Source organism: Pseudoliparis swirei, chromosome 20 (genome assembly GCF_029220125.1).
Source record: "Pseudoliparis swirei isolate HS2019 ecotype Mariana Trench chromosome 20, NWPU_hadal_v1, whole genome shotgun sequence".
Taxonomy (NCBI): Eukaryota; Metazoa; Chordata; class Actinopteri; order Perciformes; family Liparidae; genus Pseudoliparis; species Pseudoliparis swirei.
In genome coordinates this window covers 23580508-23600717 of record NC_079407.1, presented here as the reverse complement: position 1 = coordinate 23600717, position 20210 = coordinate 23580508, and the positions used below count along the sequence as shown (strand labels likewise).

General features: G+C 46.1%; 1 protein-coding gene across 3 annotated transcripts in view; it reads right to left on the bottom strand.

Annotated features, from left to right (window-relative positions):
• Positions 1-3923: 3923 nt before the first annotated feature.
• Positions 3924-20210, bottom strand: part of npas1 (neuronal PAS domain protein 1) — a 63325-nt gene continuing 47038 nt past the window's right edge. For all 3 annotated transcript variants that reach the window (XM_056441920.1, XM_056441921.1, XM_056441922.1), the window contains 8 exons: positions 18405-18494; positions 12055-12229; positions 11852-11964; positions 10686-10882; positions 10467-10573; positions 10092-10239; positions 7405-7517; positions 3924-7301 (listed from right to left, as the gene is read on the bottom strand). In XM_056441920.1, coding sequence (XP_056297895.1) covers positions 6157-7301; positions 7405-7517; positions 10092-10239; positions 10467-10573; positions 10686-10882; positions 11852-11964; positions 12055-12229; positions 18405-18494 — 2088 coding nt within the window. In that variant the 3' untranslated portion in view covers positions 3924-6156. The remainder of the gene's footprint in view (positions 7302-7404; positions 7518-10091; positions 10240-10466; positions 10574-10685; positions 10883-11851; positions 11965-12054; positions 12230-18404; positions 18495-20210) is intronic.

Genomic DNA, 20210 nt, shown 5'->3' with positions numbered 1-20210 from the left:
ACCGGTTGGACGGAGAGATCCTTCAGCCGGCGGACCGAGTTTCCATTGAGAATATCTCGATCGTTCATCCACCCGCACAGATGGATGGGCTGGATGATCAGCACAGTTCCGTCTTGGATTCATCAGACCAGAGAATCTTCTCTCTGCCATGAAGCCCGGAGCGGTGGAGAGATGGAGGGATGCTTGTCCTTCTGGAGGGTTCTCCCATCTCCCAAAAGGGTCTCTGGAGCTCAGCTGGACTCATCTTTAAAGGTCTTGGCCACCTCTCTGACCAAGGCCCTTCAGCACCTGGTGGCTCAGACCAGGCGTCTCTTAACCCTCCTGTTACCTTTAGGGTCAATTTGACCCCATTCAATGTTTAACGTCGGTGTTCTTTGGGGTCAATTTGACCCCAGGTTGTTTTTCACTGTGTCAAACATATAAGAAATATCAACTTTTTTATATATTTAAAGGGCTATTTAGGTCGTCAACAAACAAACATGAAGTACCTCACACGTAAACTTGGGAAACAATATTAATTCTAATAATTTTCTGGAGGTTTTAATTGCTGGGGTCAAATTGACCCCGAGGGTAAAATATGTCAGTAAATATAAAGGCAACAGGAGGGTTAAACATTGAATGGGGTCAAATTGACCCGAAGGCAACAGGAGGGTTAAGAGTCTTGGTTGTTGCAAACTCCCAAGAGCCAAAGATGCCTCCACACAACCCCGTCTCTGAGCTCTGACACCTTTTCATTCAATCGTTCCACGTCCAATCAAATGAAAAGTGTAGAAACATATCAAAGGGGATCAAGAGGACTGGGAGCCGGCGGAGCGAAACAGCGTAAATTAGAACAAATATATGTTTCTAGACATTTTCACAGGCGCCGGACATCTTGTGTCCATCTCTCAGTCGGCTTTATGTGAAAGAAATGTAAAGAAAGGCAGTTAAAAAGAGCAGCGTGCGCACATCTTTCTTATAGATCTTTAAAATATACAAATATAAAACCTTTAATTTGGAGCAATTCATCAGCACAATCAAAGAAACCCACATTTCATCAGGAGTTGCGTATGAGCTGCTCCTCTGCGGGCATGACGATATGAAGTGACTTGAGCAGCGTGTGTGTGAGTGTGTGTGTGTGTGAGTGTGTGTGTGTGTGTGTGTGTGTGTGTGTGAGTGTGTGTGTGTGTGTTGCTGATGAGGGGGGCTTTGTCTGTGATAACTATCACTGACTGGGTTAGGGCGAAGGTCTGTGGTATCTAGCAGCCATCTACACACGGGGTTGCTGTTGAGACTCACCTCAGTCACCCTCTCCTCCTCTTCTCCTCCTCCTCCTCCTCTCTCCTCTCCTCCCCATTCGACCGTCTCCCAGGGCATTCCAATGCAGCCGTGTTTCACATGCAGGGTGTGTCTACGGCTGCTGCAGTGTGACCAGCACCCTATACCTCCTCCCTCCCTCCCTCCCCCCTCGAGCCCCATCCTCTTCTCCTCTCCTCACTCAGATCCTCTCCTACCCTTTTCGCCCTCGAGTCCTTACTTTCTGGAGTCCTCCTCCTCCTCCTCCTCCTCTCCCCTCCCGTGGCTGCATCTGACTGCACAGGTCTGCTTGGCATGCAGGAGGCTCCTGAGGCCTGGCGCGTCTAAAGGGCAGGGCGCCCAGAGGCAGGAGACGCGCCCTCACTGACAAACACCATCCACCCCAGACCCCCCCCCCCCCCTCCCCGAGCCCTCAGAAAGCACAACAGCAGCAGCAGCAGCCACATCTTCCCAAGTCCAGGTCGGAGAAGGGAAAAAAAACCATGCATCTCTTTAAAAAAATTGTTAAAAAAAACCTCCACCCTCCCAGCCCTGGACGTATAGGAGTCGTAGAACCTCCGCTTGATTTGAGACGAGAGACGCTCATCCGCTCTCGGGTGTTAAATGCCACACCCCATGGATCAAAGCGTCCGCCTCGAGGACTCCGGGTGGCCTTCTCCTGGCCGAGAGGAGGAGCGGGAGATTGTTTTGGGAAACATTGACCAAAGAAATAGTGGAGGTAGTTGTGGAGACGTAGTAAAGGCAGAAAGCCGACTGGGTGTCTCCCCTCATCCCTCACTCCATTATTCCTTCCCATATTTTAACTCTTTCAAATGCATTTACATGTGCTGAGGTATTTCCCCCGGGAGCGCGACTCCAATTCAGGGGGTAAGATAAGCCATCAACGTGCGTGACAGGGAGGGCATGTGGGTGACTCGATGACAGGCGTGAGTATAGAGCTGCCATGAATTGTGCACACACACACACAGACACACACACACACACACACACACACACAGACACACGGAGTGCCACACCTTTACCTTCCCTTTGTAAAGACTGTACGCCACAGAAAAGAGGATATGAAGACAAAACCAGAGGTTGTTGCTGTCACACACACACACACACACACACACACACACACACGCGTAGACAATACTTACGGTTTTTGCACGTACAATGGCATTTTCTCCCCAACAACTGCTCTTGTTTAGTATGCGCTTCCTTTGGTCTTGAGGAGGAATGATCCTCACTCTAATGAACTCGGGCCTGCCACTTGAATGTAAAACAGGATTTAACCCGTCTTCAATGTCAGAGCCCCTCCTTGGGGCTGCTTCAGACAACACACACACACACACATGCGCACACACACTTGCAAATTCATGGAGATGCACACACGCGCAGACACACAAGCAAACCATGCACCAATGTACACACACACACACACACACAAGGTGATGCGTGCCCGCATATACTCTCCCATAAGTGAAATGCTCGCTTTTTTTTTTTTTTTTTTACAGGATATTTGTAGTGAAATAGCATTTACAGTTTGTTATGCTGAAAATATTATTTTACAAATGGCCTGACTGTATTTCTTTACTCTATAGAAAATGATTTCTCCCTGCTTTATTTATTTATAGTGTTGTTACTATGGTATTGTTTTTGTTTCTTTATTTGCATATGTGTTAATTTTTTTGTTTTTTACCTCTCTTTATACAAAGAATCTGAAAAATTTAAATCTGTGTATGTGAGATTCTGAACACTAATAAAATATAAATAAAAATAAATACAAAATATTATTTTACAAAAAGAAAATATACAAATGTATAACCTTGTAGAAATCACCACACAAGGATGATGTTTGTTTTTTTAACATAAGATGAAAACAAGGAGAAAAACAAAACAAAAACATTACACAAACTTTTCCCCATCCCACCCCGTATGGCTCTGTTTCCTTTCATTTATACATCTACACAGTCTCTACAGTTTACCTACACCCATCCGTACACATTCATATCTACATAAACCAATACAACACTCATAATAAAATAAAACCCAAAAATAAAATAAAAAATAAATAACCTGCAGCGGGCTTAATTTGACGCCGCTGCTTTTTCTTGATGGTTTCAGGCTTCGATGCTCCGCTGTGAAGGTAGATTTGTGTCTTTATTACAAAAAACAAACAAAGAAATGTTTTTTTTATTGCAAAGTTTTCATTCGAGAGCAAACATTTCTTCATTTGCAGCGACAAATTCAAGTTTCATCAGCAAAACTGTCAATGTGTCGACTTACAAACGAGAATTTGCTCTCAAAACTTCTCAAAAGCTTTTTTGTTTGTTTGATAAAGACACAAATGGTTAGCTGTTTCACTACCTTCATACTTTTATAATGAAGGATCAATATTATTGTGTTTTGTTTTAACCGTGTGGGTGATTCCAGGGATGTATGATGATGTGTAGCATGACACGTGTGAGGGAAAGAATGTGCGTAAGTGTACGTTTTATGCCGTCAAAAGAATGAGATATTAAGATTAACAAATCTGTTGTATGCAAATGTGGTGTAAAACATACGTGTCCCACCTGAAACCTTAATTAACTGTCATGTCATTCCTGAATTGATGAGTTCGTGAGAAAGAAAACCACGAAGCCTCGAGTTGTGCTCCTCTACTGGAATATTTTATTGTTATCGTCATCTGTATCACTGTTTTTTCTTTTTACATTTGTTCATTTTATTTGATGATGGGGTGGAATATTCACAGAGATGGGAGGATAATGTTAAATTCACAGTGATGGGCAAGTGGTTAGCTGTTTCATAAAAATAAAAATAAAAATAACACACACACACACACACACACGTGGACAAGCATACGTCATACACACACAGGTTATACCGGTAAACACCCGAGAGCATGTGCGCTCACACACGCGTGACGCGGTACGGGTGCGTAGTAGTGCATGTCGGGTCTGAACGATTAGAATTAATATTTATCTTCTTTATTTTTATTCTTCCCACATATACCGAGACCTCAAATCCGACAGTCGACCGTAATCTCAATTTGATAGCAAAACATAAATAACTTATATTATGGTGTCTGGCTTTAGGCCTCATTTTGAAGACTTAGTTTTCAACAGATTCTTTTTTCAATTATTCATATTTTTTGATGTTAGATCAGTTTTGAAGGACCTTATTCCAAAGTGTTAGAAAGCCATCTGATGTCTATTTCTGAGAATGTTCATTACTATTTTCACAAATGTATGTGTCATGCATTTGACTGTATTGAAAGCAACTTTTTTTTATCACATTTTCAAATGTAAAATATCACATATTGGATTTTTTTTAAATTCTCTATTGCAACCACAATTGTTTTGTGACTCACTCCAGTTAAAATGCTAAAAAACAGACACACTTTAATTTTACTCGTCTTTTTCAATCCCGAGAGAGGAATTCAAAATCAAATCAGTGAGGAAAATGACATTTAAAGTGTTATTTATTTCCACTTTTTAATTTTAAACTTTACAGTTCACTGAATTGAACCAACACTTTTATCAGAATAATTCTGTTTATTTTTATTGACCTCTAATGGTCACCTTTTAATGACCACACTTGGTCTGTTTATTCATCTGCTTTTTTTAATTTTTAAATGACCATATATCCACTCCACTGTGGTCGGGCTATGAAATTATATTTCTGTTTTAACAGCGTCTCACAGTAAGTGTTAAGTGATGAAGTGCTTTGAGTTCACACCAGAACTAATTTCAGTAAGTGCTCAGTAAGACACTTGTGTCCGGCACACATTCCCCCTCCTAAAATCATCTTTCAGGAATATATTTCTTTCGAGAATAATAAAAAGATATTTGGATGACATTGTACATCCAATAAAACATTATCATCTTGTCTGTCTAGACTCATTTTTTCAGTTTTATCGGGTGAAAAAAAAAATCAATACAAACCTTAAAAACAAAATAAAAACAAGAATATGGCTTTCATACACAAACACAACCGCAGCATCATACAGAATATACTATAATTAATACTCAGTTAAAAGAAATTGCTCTCCTATGATCAAACAGAAATATAGCGTCCTGTCAGCATTGCATGTTTCCCTTATATATATTTATATATATAATGGAATGTCTTGGACTACATTATTCATATTTTTGTCCCAACAGTGTGCTTTAAGTATGGCTGACTGATGAAGATGTGTTTTTTTAAATTATCATTATCATTTTTGAATCTCAATACAAAAACACCAGAGAGCTTTCTCCATCTTTTTTTTTTTTACATTTTTCTTTTTAGGGAAAACCCTATAATCATATTCTCACCCCGGACCCCAGTGTGACAAATTGTTTGTATGATACTGCAATAATAAAAATTTATATTCCAAAGTCGTCGCTTCCGTTCCTACGGATGAGCGTCCGTCTCGCTCTGCGGTGGCTTTTTCGGGTTAATTGGGTTAATTGGCGTGACGGCGACAGGAGGGCGTGAGCTGAGGGTCTTTATGGTTTCGTCTCTATGTACAATATGGCTTCTCCGAGAGGAAGAGACTCCGAAATCACGGAGCAGAGTTCATCACTGTCGGACGGACGGAACGTCTCCGGGGACGACCGGTCAAAAGTTTCCGTGTCCCGTTTTCTTTGAGCTTCGCTGTCACTCGTCTACGACGGGCAGACACAATAATTCCCCCTGGCAGAAACTTGTCACGCATTTAAAATCACAGTTATTCAACTCATTGTCCAATTAGTAATGTCCTCAGAGGCTTAATGTCCCGTCTCTCTCTCTCTCCTGCCCTTTTCAACGGGTCTTATTCTGGTCCGTCGCTCACGCTCCTTCTTCCCCCCTTTTTTCACCTCCTCCTCTCACCTCCTCCGCGCCTCGGAGCGCTCAGTCCTCCTCGGAGCCCGCGGCCCCCCTCAGTCCGTTCATACAGAAGGGCAGGCCGGAGGGGAAAGGGCCGTCGGACGGGGAGAAACCGCTGAAGGGCGGCAAGCCGGCCAACCGCTGCAGGTGGGGGAAGAAGGCGGGCGGGGGGGGGGGTCCCTTGTGGTGGTCCGAGCGTAGCTGCAGGCCGTCGCCGTGCTCGATGCCGTGGTGGTGGGGCAGATCGGGCGGAGCGTAGCGGATGGTGCTGGGCGCGTAGAGGCTCTGGGGGCCCTGGGGGCCGAGGGCGAGGGGGTGGAAGAGGACCCGCCCCGCCGCGCCGCCCGCCGCCGCCAGCCTCTGGAGCAGCTCGAAGTCCGGAACGCCGCACGCGCCGCCGCCGCCGCTCCGAGTGACCGAGCCCGCCGCCGCCGCCCGGTCCTCGCGGGGCAGCGGGGAGGACACGGACACGGCGGGAGAGAGAGCCGGGGACGGGGGCGTGAACAAGCCTTTCGGCGGGGCCTCGCCGCCGGAGGAGGAGGAGTCGGGGGCGGGCGTCGTGGGGCTGTCGCCGTTGAGGCTGCTGGAGGGCGTGTGCGCGTGCGAGGGCGGAGGCTGAGCGGCGTGCGCGCGGGGGGCCGGGGTCCGCGGCTCCCAACGCCCCCCCCCCCCGCCGGGGGTCAGGGCTGCGTGTTCAGTCTTGACGCCGGGGCTGCCGGGCAGCGGGGGCGGGGCCACCGCGCTCTTCAGCTGCTGGATCACGGCCCGGCCGTTGTGCAGCCTGCTCCCCCTCGCCCCGCCGGTGGGGGTGTCTCCTCCTCCTCCTCCTCCTCCTCCTCCTCCGCCCCGACTCAGTTTACCTCCTCCGCCGCCGTCTTCCTCTTTCAGTCGGTCCCCGTTCCCCCCCTGGTCCCACTCGGTCTCCTCCTCCTCCTCCTCTTCTTCCTCCCCCTCGCTTTCGCTCGCCAGGTCGGAAGAGGCGGAGACGCTCTCCTCGGCGGGGCGGAGCTCCTCCAGTCTGCGGCGGGTTTCGGGAGGAGCGCCCTCGGGGTCGGACCTCAGCAGGCGCTTCCTCCTGTCCTCTGATTGGATGGCGGCGGGGGTGAATTTATCTCTGCCCTTCGTGTCGGGGTCACTCTTCCCCAGCGAGCTCTTCGCCGGTTGCGAACCTGTGGAGGAGGGATGATAGAAAGAGGCATAGGAAGGGGTTTGTGTTTGTCAGTGGGCATCACGGGGAGGTGTGTGTGTGTGTGTGTGTGTGTAGCGTCCTACCTCGGGCCTGGGGGGAACTGCCGGTGGGGGACGAGCTGACTCGAAGTCGCTCTGCTCTCACGTTCTCTGGTAGCTGCAGAATATCCAGAGGAGTGTCGGGCAACTCTGTTCGACTGGATGGATGGTTAGAAATAAAGATCGATAGATAGAGAGAAAGAGAGAGAGAGAGAGAGATAGGTAGGTAGGTAGGTAGAAAGGTAGATAGATGGATAGGTAAGTAGATAGGTAAGTAGGTAGGTAGGTGGGGGGTGGGTAAGTGGGTGGGTGAGTGGGTGAATGAGATGGTGGGTGGGTGGGTGGATGAATGGATAGATGAGATGGGTGGGTGGGTGGGAGTGGGTGGGTGGGTAGATGGGTGGATAGATGGGTGGGTGGAGTAGATGGTGGGTGGGTGGGTGGGTGGGTGGGTGGGTGGGTGGGGTGGGTGGGTGGGTGGAGTGGGTGGATGGGTGGGTGGGTGGGTGGGTGGGTGGATGGGTGGGTGGGTGGGTGGGTGGGTGGGTGGAGTGGATGGGTGGGTGGGTGGGTGGGGTGGATGGGTGGGTGGGTGGGTGGGGTGGGTGGGTGGGTGGGTGGGTGGGTGGAGTGGATGGAGATGGGTGGGTGGGTGGAGGTGGGGTGGGTGGATGGGATGGGTGGGTGGGTGGATGGATGGGTGGGTGGGTGGGGTGGATGGATGGTGGGTGGAGTGGGGTGGGTGGGTGGGTGAAGTGGGTGGGGTGGGTGGGTGATGGGTGGAGATGGATGGGTGGGTGGGTGGGTGGGTGGGGTGGGTGGGTGGGTGGGTGGGTAAGTGGGGTGGGTGGATAGATGGGTGGGTGGGTGGGTGGGTGGTGGGTGGGTGGGTGGGTGGGTGGGTGGGTGGGTGGGTGGGTGGATGGGTGGGTGGGTGGGTGGGTGGGTGGGTGGGGTGAGTGGGTGGGTGGGTGGGTGGGTGGGGTGGGTAGGGTAGGTAGGTAGGGTAGGGTAGGTAGATAGGTAAGTAGGTAGATATAGATAGATGGATAGATGGAAAAGGAGAAAGGGAGGGAGAATACACGTAAACTCAAATGAACATCCACCACTTCAAAGCCACTTACAGCAACAACAAAACACACAGCTGAGCTGGTTTAAGTGAATACTTAGAGATGGAAACAACATATAATATCTAATCTGCCTAATAACGTCCTCCAATAGCCAGACGGCCCCTTGTAACCTCCACGCAGCACACCCACCCAATCCTCCACACAAGTACCCGCCACATAGACAGAGACATCCCTTCAAGACACACACACACACACACACACGCACACACACACTCAGCAGCCCACCTCTACACAGCTCAGCTCAGACAAGGAGGAGGCTGTTGGAGAAGTTAATGAGCTCTTGTAATTACAGCACTAATGAACTAAAACACCATTCAGACCCAAAATCCTGACATCCATTTGCTGTAATTATTTAGCTTCAGTCCAATTAGCATTGAAACGCAGCCCCCTCCTCTTGTTTGTGTCTCTGTCGTTGTGCACACATTTTTTATTATGTACATGCGTGTGTACAATGTGTGTATCTTACAAATGTGTGTGTGCGTCCGTGTCTGGGTGAATATGTGTGTGTGTATACAAGAGGGAAATTATGGGAAATTATATTTTCTCAAGGTTACTGCTGTTGTGCCTGTTGAGTGAATAAATAAATAAACAAAAATACTATTAATGTTTGAACAGAAACAAAGTGAAATGTCCTTAATCTGAGCCGACTTCTAAGATCATGCTGCCGATTCATAATAATAGCAGTAAATAGTGAGTGAGTCATGTTAAATGTACTGTTTAAAGACAATGCAGAGTAACGACTTTTACTTTAAATTATTTAAAAAAAGAAAGTGATCATTAAAACAATATCAGAAAGTAGTCAGAAAGCTACATCTCAGATGGATTATGTATAAAATGTGTTTTCTATAATTGATAAAAACATGAATTAAAAGTGAATTCATCAAATATAATCTGTTTTTAGAGGAAACATTCATAGAAATGGCAGTAAATAGTAAGTAAGTAATGTTCATTGCTGTTTACAGACTTTTACTTTCAATTATTTTAACAAAACTACGAAAACAAAGAAATGAAGAACAGACTAATGAAAAGAAAGTGATCATCAAAACAACATGCAGTCAGAAAGCTAAATATCCACAAACAATGTGCTTTCTATAATAGATAAAGACATTAACTACAAGTGAATTCATCAAATATAATCGGTTTTTAGAGGAAAAATTCCAAAATGCCGATTCATTTATGTAAATAGTAAGAAAGTGATGTTACATTGCTGTTGCCAGACTTTTAATTAAAATTATTTTAACAAAACTACAAAAATAAAGAAATGAAGAACAGACTAACGAACGAAAAAGAAAGTGATCATCAAAACAACATGTAAATATCCACAAACAATGTGCTTTCTCTAATAGATAAAAACATTAACTAAAAATGAATTCATCAAATATAATCAGTTTTTGTGTGAAAAACTCATCTATAATCTATAAAACAGACCATTAATGAGTTATTTTATAACTTTGAAAAACAAATTTTTTTCCATCTTGAATATTTATATACAAATGTCAGATAGCCGGTGATGTCACCGTGTTGGCGTGATCATCCTCGGTGTGTTGCAAATGTCGGAGCGAGTTAAACTTGTTCCACGGCGACCCGGTTCACGCCACTGACCTCAGGACGTAGTTGACCCAGATGACGTTGCGTTCGTGCGGCGCTTTGTGGTTGATGGAGACGGTGGCGCTGGACTGGATCCACAGGTAGCCTCCTCTCCTCTGGAGCCATCGGTAGTAACTGGTCACCACCTGGCCTTTCCTTAGCACTGAGGAGAGGAGGAGAGGAAAAAAGAAAAGAAAAGTGAAACAAGAGAGACAGAAGAGGTGCGTTATTGATTTGTCAGTTCGTGATGCCGCCAGCAGAGGGCGCCTGTCACAACAGGACAGCGCGAGACCTTCAACAGGCTCTCACTCCCAAGTTCAGACACCGTGCAGCATGAAGGGGGCTGGGGATGAATATCACATCCGACACGTGCATACGGGTGTGACTCACGGTCCTCGTGGCTATGCCGCAGGTTTTCCAGGTCTTCTACATGGATGAAGTGGTAACACGTGTGTCCCACCACCTCGGCCGGGGTCAGATCCATATACTCTGAGATCCTGCGACAGAAAATATATAAATTCATCCTGCATTTTTCATGTATTCAAAATCCACGCCGCTAAACTCCCAACACACGGACAGAAAAACAACAACAACAACACCCTCCTATACCTGTTCTCACAATACGTGACCTGCAGGTCCATGTTCACCCGGCAGACGAACATCTGGCTCTCCATGCGGACTTCATTGAGCGAGGAGGGCGGGAGTGTGTGCGCCAGCGACACCAGACCGATGGGCCGACGCACCGAGCGCGCCGAGCCCGGCACCAGGGCGGGGCGGCAGCGGATCCGTCCCGTCACGTGGATCACCTGTGCGAACAAAGACGGACACCCTGTAGTCGCACAGAAGGGAACCTCACGCGATACAGGAAGTAGAAAATAGGTCGAAATTGCGAAGGCTGTCACAGCTGTCACGTGGAGCGGTCCAGTGTGAAAATAAAGAAGAAGGTAATAACCATAAAACACGCTGGAAACGACAAATTTGACATGAGCTGTGAAAAGACTCTTTATATATTCGACCATCCCGAGAACAATCGGATGAATAGGAATAACACGAGGTGTGTTTTCAAATGATGGGACGTTTCATATTTTTCATTGATGCTCTGATGTGCACCGCTGCTGTGATTTTAGAAATTTCCCTACTGTGGGACAAATAAAGGAATATCATATCATATATCATATCATATATCATATCATATCATATATCATATCATATCATATATCATATCATATCATATCATATCATATATCATATCATATATCATATCATATATCATATCATATATCATATCTCATATCATATATCATATCATATATCATATATCATATATCATATCTCATATCATATATCATATCATATATCATATCATATATCATATCATCATATCATATCATATCATATATCATATCATATATCATATCATATATCATATATATCATATCATATATATCATATATATATCATATATCATATCTCATATCATATCATATCATATATATAATATCATATCATATATCATATTTCATATATCATATATCATATCATATATCATATATCATATCTCATATCACATCTCATATATCATATATCATATCATATCTCATATCATATCATATATCATATATCATATATCATATCATATCTCATATCATATATCATATATCATATCATATATCATATCATATATCATATATCATATCATATATCATATATCATATATCATATCATATATCATATCATATCTCATATCATATATCATATCATATTTTCCTCCCCACCTTGTACCCAGAGGACTTGACGTGCAGGCCTCTCTTGGTGAGCGTGGACTTCATGCGGATGAAGTAGCCGCGGTCGTGAGGCTCGTTGGCGGGCGAGTGAGGACTAGACGGAGCTGTCGAGAGAAGACGCGGCACCATGAATCCACCCGCCTCGTCCCGGTTGATGCGTATTGAGTTTTTTTTGAAAACGGCATCATCGGTACCGGGTTCCGGCGTCCCGGCTAAGGACGAGGCGGACGCGGAGCTGGAGGCGCTCTCGGGGCCCGTGTGGCAGCCGGCCTCGGCCCTCAGGTGCGGCCTGATTCCCAGCCGCTCGGCCATCTCCACGTGGTCCGCCGGGTGGATGTAATCGAACACGCTGCTGCCCGTCAGCTCCACCTGACGAGAAACACACACACACACACACACACACACACACACACACACACACGCACACACATGCACACGCACAGGAGAAAATCAATAAACGTTATGGCAGGAAAATGAAAGCACTGCTCTGGGTTACAACTCAACAAGGAGTAGCAGTTGTAGGACATCCCCCCCCCCACACACACACACATACACACACATTCATTCAAGTCCAGTCTCGGAGGACTAAGTGACTACAGCATTACACAAATAAAACCAGGGGAGATATAAAAAAAATCAATTGTATTTGCTGATTAAAAACAGGTGAACTCCAAGTATCTCCAAAGGTCACATTACTATTCTTCTTGTTCCCCGCGTCCCACCCTGCTCCTTCATTTAGTTTCAGGAGAAACGCAAATAGCTCACGCGGCTCTGTGCGATCCCGTCATCATCATGCATCACGGTCGCATCTACCAATCATTTAAAGGTAATAATGGCGCTTGCTCTCGCATGGCATCCATAAAAGCAGCACAATCGGAGCGGGCGTGATTCCATCTGTAGCTGAATACGTGATTGTGTGTGTGTGTGTGCGTGTGTGAGAGGAAAAAAAAGTAATGGAGGAGAGAGAGAGTATGCATGCTTACACACATGCATGTAGTTTCTATTACATCTGTTTGTGTGTGTGTGTGTGTGTGTGCGTGCCAATACCATTCCATCTGATAAAGCCAGCGGCTGCAGCAGCCTCACACCCTTGTCTGTAGGACACAGCCATTTATTACCGGATTAGAGCCATTTACTGCAGGCTTTATGGGAGCTTCAGCAAGCCCCTCAAGGACATCACACAGCCGGGGGGGGGGGCGGGAACAGGAGAAGGTGGGAGCGGAGGAACGAGGTGGACGATGAGTGAAAACGGAGAGAGAGAGAGAGAGGGGGGGGGGGTGGACGATGGAGGGAACCCCAACGAGGGAGAGAGGAGACGCGGAGGGACAGAGGTTCTCAGCCCCGAGATCCTGCAGGGCGTCATCTCTTCAGGGATGTCCTGTGTTTTTTTTGGGGGGGGGGGGAATTTGCCACCGAATATATAATTAAATACCCCACATACTCGAAAGAAGAAGAAAAAAGACTTTAATGCAAAGGAAGGCGACCTTATTTATATGTATAACCGATTATTTCTTCTTTATTTGATGGAGATGGCGTTACAGGACTGTACAGCGTCAGCCGGACCGCTGAGCAATGAGCCGAAACACGACGCAACTCTGTGAAGTCCAGATGAGAGCTACAGATTCATATCATTATTAGTGTTGATTTATCTATATTCAATCAATCAATTAAACTTTTATTGCAGACTCAAGGTCCAGATAGTAAAAAAACATTAAAATAGAATAAAATACATACAAAATGAGAAGTAAAATACAAAGAACTACTGACTGGTAGCGTGTAGTGAACTTTATGTTTGATGACATCACGATGATTTCATTTTTGAGTCATCAGATACATTTGTACATAACATTTATTAAAACACTTTTTAAAGTATTGACTCCTGCAGCCACAAAGTGGTTCCACTCGTCATGAAGGCCGCTCTGTGTTCTCAGATTCGGTCGTATTAACATTTAATTCATTTTTTTTTTCTTTCTCGACCCTGATGTTGGAGCAGCAACGTTTCTTTTTTTTAAATAAATGCCTTTTCTGTTTCACACGGCCAAAGAAAATCTAGTAGATTGAATCGTTGATTTGATACAAATAAATAAAAAAAGAAGCTAAATAATCTATTTATCTGAAGACCTCCTTTGTGCTCGGCCTCTCTGTCTTTTTTCTCGTCTTCCACCTGAGTATTAAAAAACCTAATCCTGTGTATTAAAGCAACGCTTCACAACACCCTCTCCCCGTCTTTCTTCATCCTCTCCTAACCCTCTTCTTCACTTTATGCAGATATATAACCTCAGAAGTGTAATTAGGTGCTGGATTTGGATTTTTTTTCTTCTCCTGCCTGTATTCCTTTTGATTTCGACATCAAAACTGATTCATTCATTAATTTTTAAAGATGAAGAGTTTGAAATCTACGTATTTAGAGGCCGGATATCTGACAAGCAAGTGGACTTTAGGCGTTGCTTATTAAAACTCGTGGATGAACCACGCTTTGAGCGTAGTTATTGCCCATTATAGAGAGATGTGTCTCTCCGTCTGAGTTTTATGAATATATAGCAATCCCGCTACAAAAGGACCGAAATTCACCTCGGCTCAGAGACCACTGGACCGTCTGAAAGAGACCCGGTCCCCCCGGCCCTGTGGCATTGGAAAACAATGTCGAGAGACAAACAGGTCCTTATGGGCTTTAACGGGCTTAAGACCTATCCGAATAATATCACTCCATCACAGGCGAGAGAGGGAGGGATTGAAAAAAGAGATCTGGCAGAAGATGAGAAGATGAGAAAGAGACGGAGCGATTGAGAGGACGAGTCAGGCTCAGACATAAAAACAGGTATAGAATGTGGCGCGCCGGGGAAGACGTGAGGAGAGACCGAGATCGCTCAAATCTCTCTCCGAGTGCGAGCGTGTGTCTGTGTGTGTGTGCGAGCCCACGGCGCGCCTGTTTCCCTGCGTATGTGACCAGACTGACATTTTCGCGTGTGTGTGTGTGTGTGTCTCCGCACGTCATTGTGTGTCATTGTTTGTGTGAGTAGTTGTCTGCCGGTGCACCTGCGCAGGCGTGTGTGTGTGTGCGCGCGTGTGTGTGTGCAGACATGCACGTGCATGTATATATGGCCGTGTGGTGGGGATGAAGGGGGGGGCGGGGCAGCAAAGCAGGGGGAAGGAGAGACATGATATAAATAATAGCAGGGGGCTTTAATATGTATGAGGCATCCGGGCAGTGGTCCACAACACACTCTCAGCCCTCAGCCCTCACTGACTGATGGGAGAGGAGAGAGGGAGGGAGGGAGGGAGGGGGGGGGGGAGCGGAGGCTGCATACTAACCATTCCCAGATCAATTCTCTCCTCCCTTAATCCACCATCCTTCCTCCCTTCTCTTTACCCTCATTTATCCCGTTTCTTTCTTCTCCCGGCACCCCGCTCTTACTTTCCTTCCATCCTTTTTTTACATTTTTATATATCTCCTCCCATTCCGATTCTTCATCCGCTCCGGCCCTTTGTCTCCTCTTCTCCAACGCCGTCTATATCCATCTCTTTCCTCCTTCGCGACCCCCCCCCCCCCACCTCTTTTTTTTGGGTGTGTGTGCGTCCGGCGATGGAGAATACACACCGGCGAGAAGAGAAATGAGACCTGTGGGCGTCAGGGGGGGGGGGGGGGGGGGGGCGAGGCTGTGCCCTTGGTCAAGGTGCCTGACCTGGGCTAAGCCGGCTAAGCAACCCCCCCCCTGTCAGGGGAGAAGCCCAGGGTGTAAGCCAGGGCACAGGGGTCAGACAGGGGGTCAGACAGGGGGGGGGGGGGGGTCCACAGGGGCGACATGCCCTCTAAAACAAACCACCAGTTACACTTTTTCACTCAGAACATCATTTGTTTGTCTGTCCTTCCTCTCTCCCCTGTGCCCGCCTCCACAACATGTTTTTGTCCCCTCCCTCCCTCCCTCCCTGTATCTTTTATATTTCCTTCTTTCTTTCTCTTCTCAGGTGTCTATAAACACCTAAGACTCCCTCTCATGTATCCCCGCCACCCAACTCATCTCTCAACTTCTATCTGCCAGTCTCTCTCTCTCCCTCATCACAACTCTCCGCCACCCTCCCCCCCCCCGCCCCTCCGCCGCCCCGCTCTCATCTTTTTCTGGAAAAGGTAAACGTGGCGTTGTGTGTTCAAGGTTTTGAGCGTAATCTTCGATCATAAATAATTTCATTAGAATGCTGATGGTCGGCGCCCTGTTTGAGGAGATGTGATGGGTTGGGCCATCTGCTCAGCTGATAAGAACAGCTCTGTTTTATTAGCATCTCCTCCCAAAGCCTCGGCTGTCTTGTTTACCTCGGCGGTCCCGGGGCGAATTTCATTCCTTCTGCACATTTAAACTCTATTTACACACTCAGACTCTCTCTCTCTCTCCTCTTTACCACTGTCTCTCATTCTCACCATTATTCCACTCCTTTGTTTTTCATCCTCTTTCACAATTGTCTGTCTGGTTCTCTATGTTTCTGGTTCTGTATTCAGACTCTTCCACCACCCTATCTTCCTTTTTTTGCACTGGACCCCGAGAAACTCTCGTCCCGGTCGCTCCGGTCAAACAGGAAGCGACCGTATTTATGCACGTCATAGACGGATACAAACTAGCATGCCCATATCTACATTAAATGTGTTTATTGTGAACTCTTTTAAGACTGGCCTAAAAACCTTTTTATTCAGGAAGGCATTTTTTACCTTGAGTTAATATATTGTCAGCTATTACATTCTTATTTTTTTTTTTTTTATGGGTTGCTTTAACTATGTTTTAATCGGTTTTATTTGCTTTTACTACATGTGTGGCACTCTGAGATTCTTTGAAGGGTTAGGGTTAAAGTGCGATAAAAATGAAATGCATTATTATTCATTATTATTATTATGGCCTCCATGCCGGCTGTGAGGAGATCTCTTCCGAGTGTGACTCATTCTAATACGCAGCCATACGGAAATTATAATGGCTGTGACTGGTCAGCTTCTCCTCCAAGTGTATTCTCCCAGTGGATAATGAATACAACATTACAAATGAAAATCTTGTTTTACTCCAGGGGTTGTCGGTACCCAGTGACATCATTGTGGTTACAGAGCGTTGACCACGCCGACCCCACTCGAAGTTACTGTTGCAACGCCCGCCTTGTTTGGAAAAGGAGAACGAAGGCGAATGTTTCAGTTCAATTCAGTTTATTTTATGTAGCCCAATATCACAAATTACGAATTATCCTCAGAAGGCTTTACAATCTGTACACGTACGACATCCCTGACCTTTGACCTCTCACATCGGATCAGGAAAAACTCCCAAGAAATAGAAAAAATACTTTCACGTGGGAAAAAAAGTGAAGCACCCTTCAGGAGAGCAACAGAGGAGGATCCCACTCCAGGATGGACAGAACAAGAGATGTCATGTGACCAGAATGAAGCGTTACAGAGTCACATAAACATTCAATGAGTATGATAGACTATATGAATAGTTCGTAGTCGGCATGGACCACGATCCAGACCTCCACAATCCATGAGACAGATGGAACGCTGAAATCAATTATTTATATATATATAAATATATATATATATATATAAATAAATATAAATATATAAATATATATATATATATAAATATATATATATATAAATATATGTATATATAAATATACATATATATATATATATATAAATATATAAATATATAAATATATATAATATTGGTTCCTTGCTGCCACATGATGTCTGTGTGGTGTCCCGGAAACAAACCTACATGCAACCAGCAGGAAGTAGAAGACATGAGAGTAGAAACACTTCCTTCCTTTAATGTAAACAAGGGCAAACCTTCAATCACACACAAAAAAACAACAACAACACATCTTCTTCCATTATTGAAGCACTAACTTCCCTCTTTCTCACCCCTCTCTCTTGCTGTACCGATTCCTCTTACTTCCAAACATCTCTCTCTCTCTCTCTTATCAACCCTCTCCTCCATTCCTCCCCCTCTCTTTCTCTCTCCGGCTGTCTCTATCTATCTTCCCCATCCCCCTTGGTGTTTTTCTTTTCTTTTTTCTTCTTCTTCTCCCCTCCCTACAATCAATGTGGCTTTTAAGATGCCTATCGATTTGTTCCCCTAGACAGGCCCAGCGCGCCGGGGCGACACTTTGATTGCTGGGCCAGTAATTACTGTTATTATTTATGCATCTGGGCAAAATGGCAGGACTTAACATTCACAGTACAAGAGGCCACAGGCAATCAACAGAGGTGAGCACCTGGAGAGGGAGACGGGGCGGCAGAGAGAGGTAGACGGAGAGCAGCAGTGGCCCCATGAGAGTTGCACTCCAGAGAGGAGCGCGAAGAGCGCAGTCAAAGATATTCACACACACACACACACACACACACAGATGCAAACACACGCAAATACACGCACACACACACACACACTCACTCCAGGGAGGGGGATATGAAAGCGTAAGCAGAAGAGAGGCACATGTGTGCAAATGTGCTTGTATACAAAGGATGATTCCATTGTGTGTGTGTGTGTGTGTGTGTACAATGAGGTCGTCTTACCTGTGAGAGTCCCAGGTAGATAGAAACTGTCTCCGAGATGTAGAGGAAACGTCCCTCCTGACTGACCACGAACACAAAGCCATCCAGAGACTGCGCATAAAAAAACACACACATCACACGCACCGACACACACAGACACACACACACACACACACACACACACACACACACACACACACACACACATGAAGTCAAACAGAAACAAGACAGACAAATTAGAGCAATTAGTGTGTATCGAACAAATTACAATGAGCTAGAGAACAAACAACCCGTCACCCCTCGGCCTCTTCTCTCAATTTACAAACACAATCACGCACACACACACACGCACACACACACACACACACACACACACACACACGCACAAATGTGAGCAGACATGAAACAACGGATGCGAGCTGCAGCTCCACACAGCAGCTGTCGACAAGGCCTGCATAACTAAACACACAGAGAGCAGCGCAGAGACAAACGTACCGCATGTGCATGCACAACCTCGCACACACACACACACACACACACACAGTCAGTCAGACATTTAGACAAGAACACACAGAAAACATACATGAACAAATAGAGCAAAGAGACTCGTAAACTGAGCTTATAGACCGGAGCTGTTTCAATCAACTGTAATAAACTCAAGAGTCAGAGCATCATCCTGTTGGGCCACACACACACACACACACACACACACACACACACACACACACACACACACACACAGACGTAAACACCCGCCCAGACACTGGTACAGACACAGATAGAACCCGAGTCATTATAGCCTGCAGTGATTCTAATGAGAAGTGAAAGGTATACAGCCAGGCCATTAGAGAGGACTGCTTCAGAGAATAATATTAATCGTCATAACAAGCATCCAGGAGTGAGCCGACAAAGCCTCACACACACACACACACACACACACACACACAGACTAGGGCCACTTTGCTCTAGAAGAATGATTGCTATTTTGGCGGCCCGGTGCTTAAAGTGGCGGCGGTAATTTATGCAACCGACACATCCAGTATGCAAATGTATGGCCGGGGTGTGGGGCGTCGTGTGTCGCGGCGAGGAAGAAACCAGCCGCCTGAATGTCGGAGAACTAAAGTGCAATTATCAGGCTATTACGGACGGGAGGACGGCTGGGAGGAAAGAATCACGCAGGTTTTTTTTCTTCTCGTTTTTTTTCTGGAGCGTTAATTTGATTTCTATCAGCGGCCGTTCCCAAAGCCTCCACCGTCCTCTTCAAAACGCCAGCGGAGAAGCAGACGTACATGCGATGTTTCTTTGTTTTACCACAACTGTCTCAATGATCAGCTTCTCGTCCCCTCACAGCTCCTCACCCCGTTTCCTGCTCTGCAAATGTATTTGTTCAATTCAGTCTTTTTACAAAAGACGTAAGGCATTAAGTGTTGTTTGCCCAGCCATCTCTCTCTCTCTCTCTCTCCTATCTCAGCCCACCTACACATGCAGTGTTACCTTCTTCCCTCTTCTCTTCCTCTCTACAACCTGCACTCTGTCATCCCTGCCACCCCCCCCCCCGCCCCCAGAATCCCCCCTCCGGCTCCGTTCATCCGTCAATTCAAACGGAGGCATCCTTCCAACGATATCGGTCCGAGCCTCCGAGGTTGTTGGGATGTGTGGGTGTCCGTGTCCGTGTGTGTGTGTGTGTGTGTGTGTGCATGGGTACGTCTTGAGAGACTGAGGTAGGAAGATGAGAGCCGGTATACCAACTGTGATACTTCCAAATCAAACTGACCCCGTGATCCAGTCTGGAAAAACAAAGGTTTCCAAAGGATGCCACGCTCGACG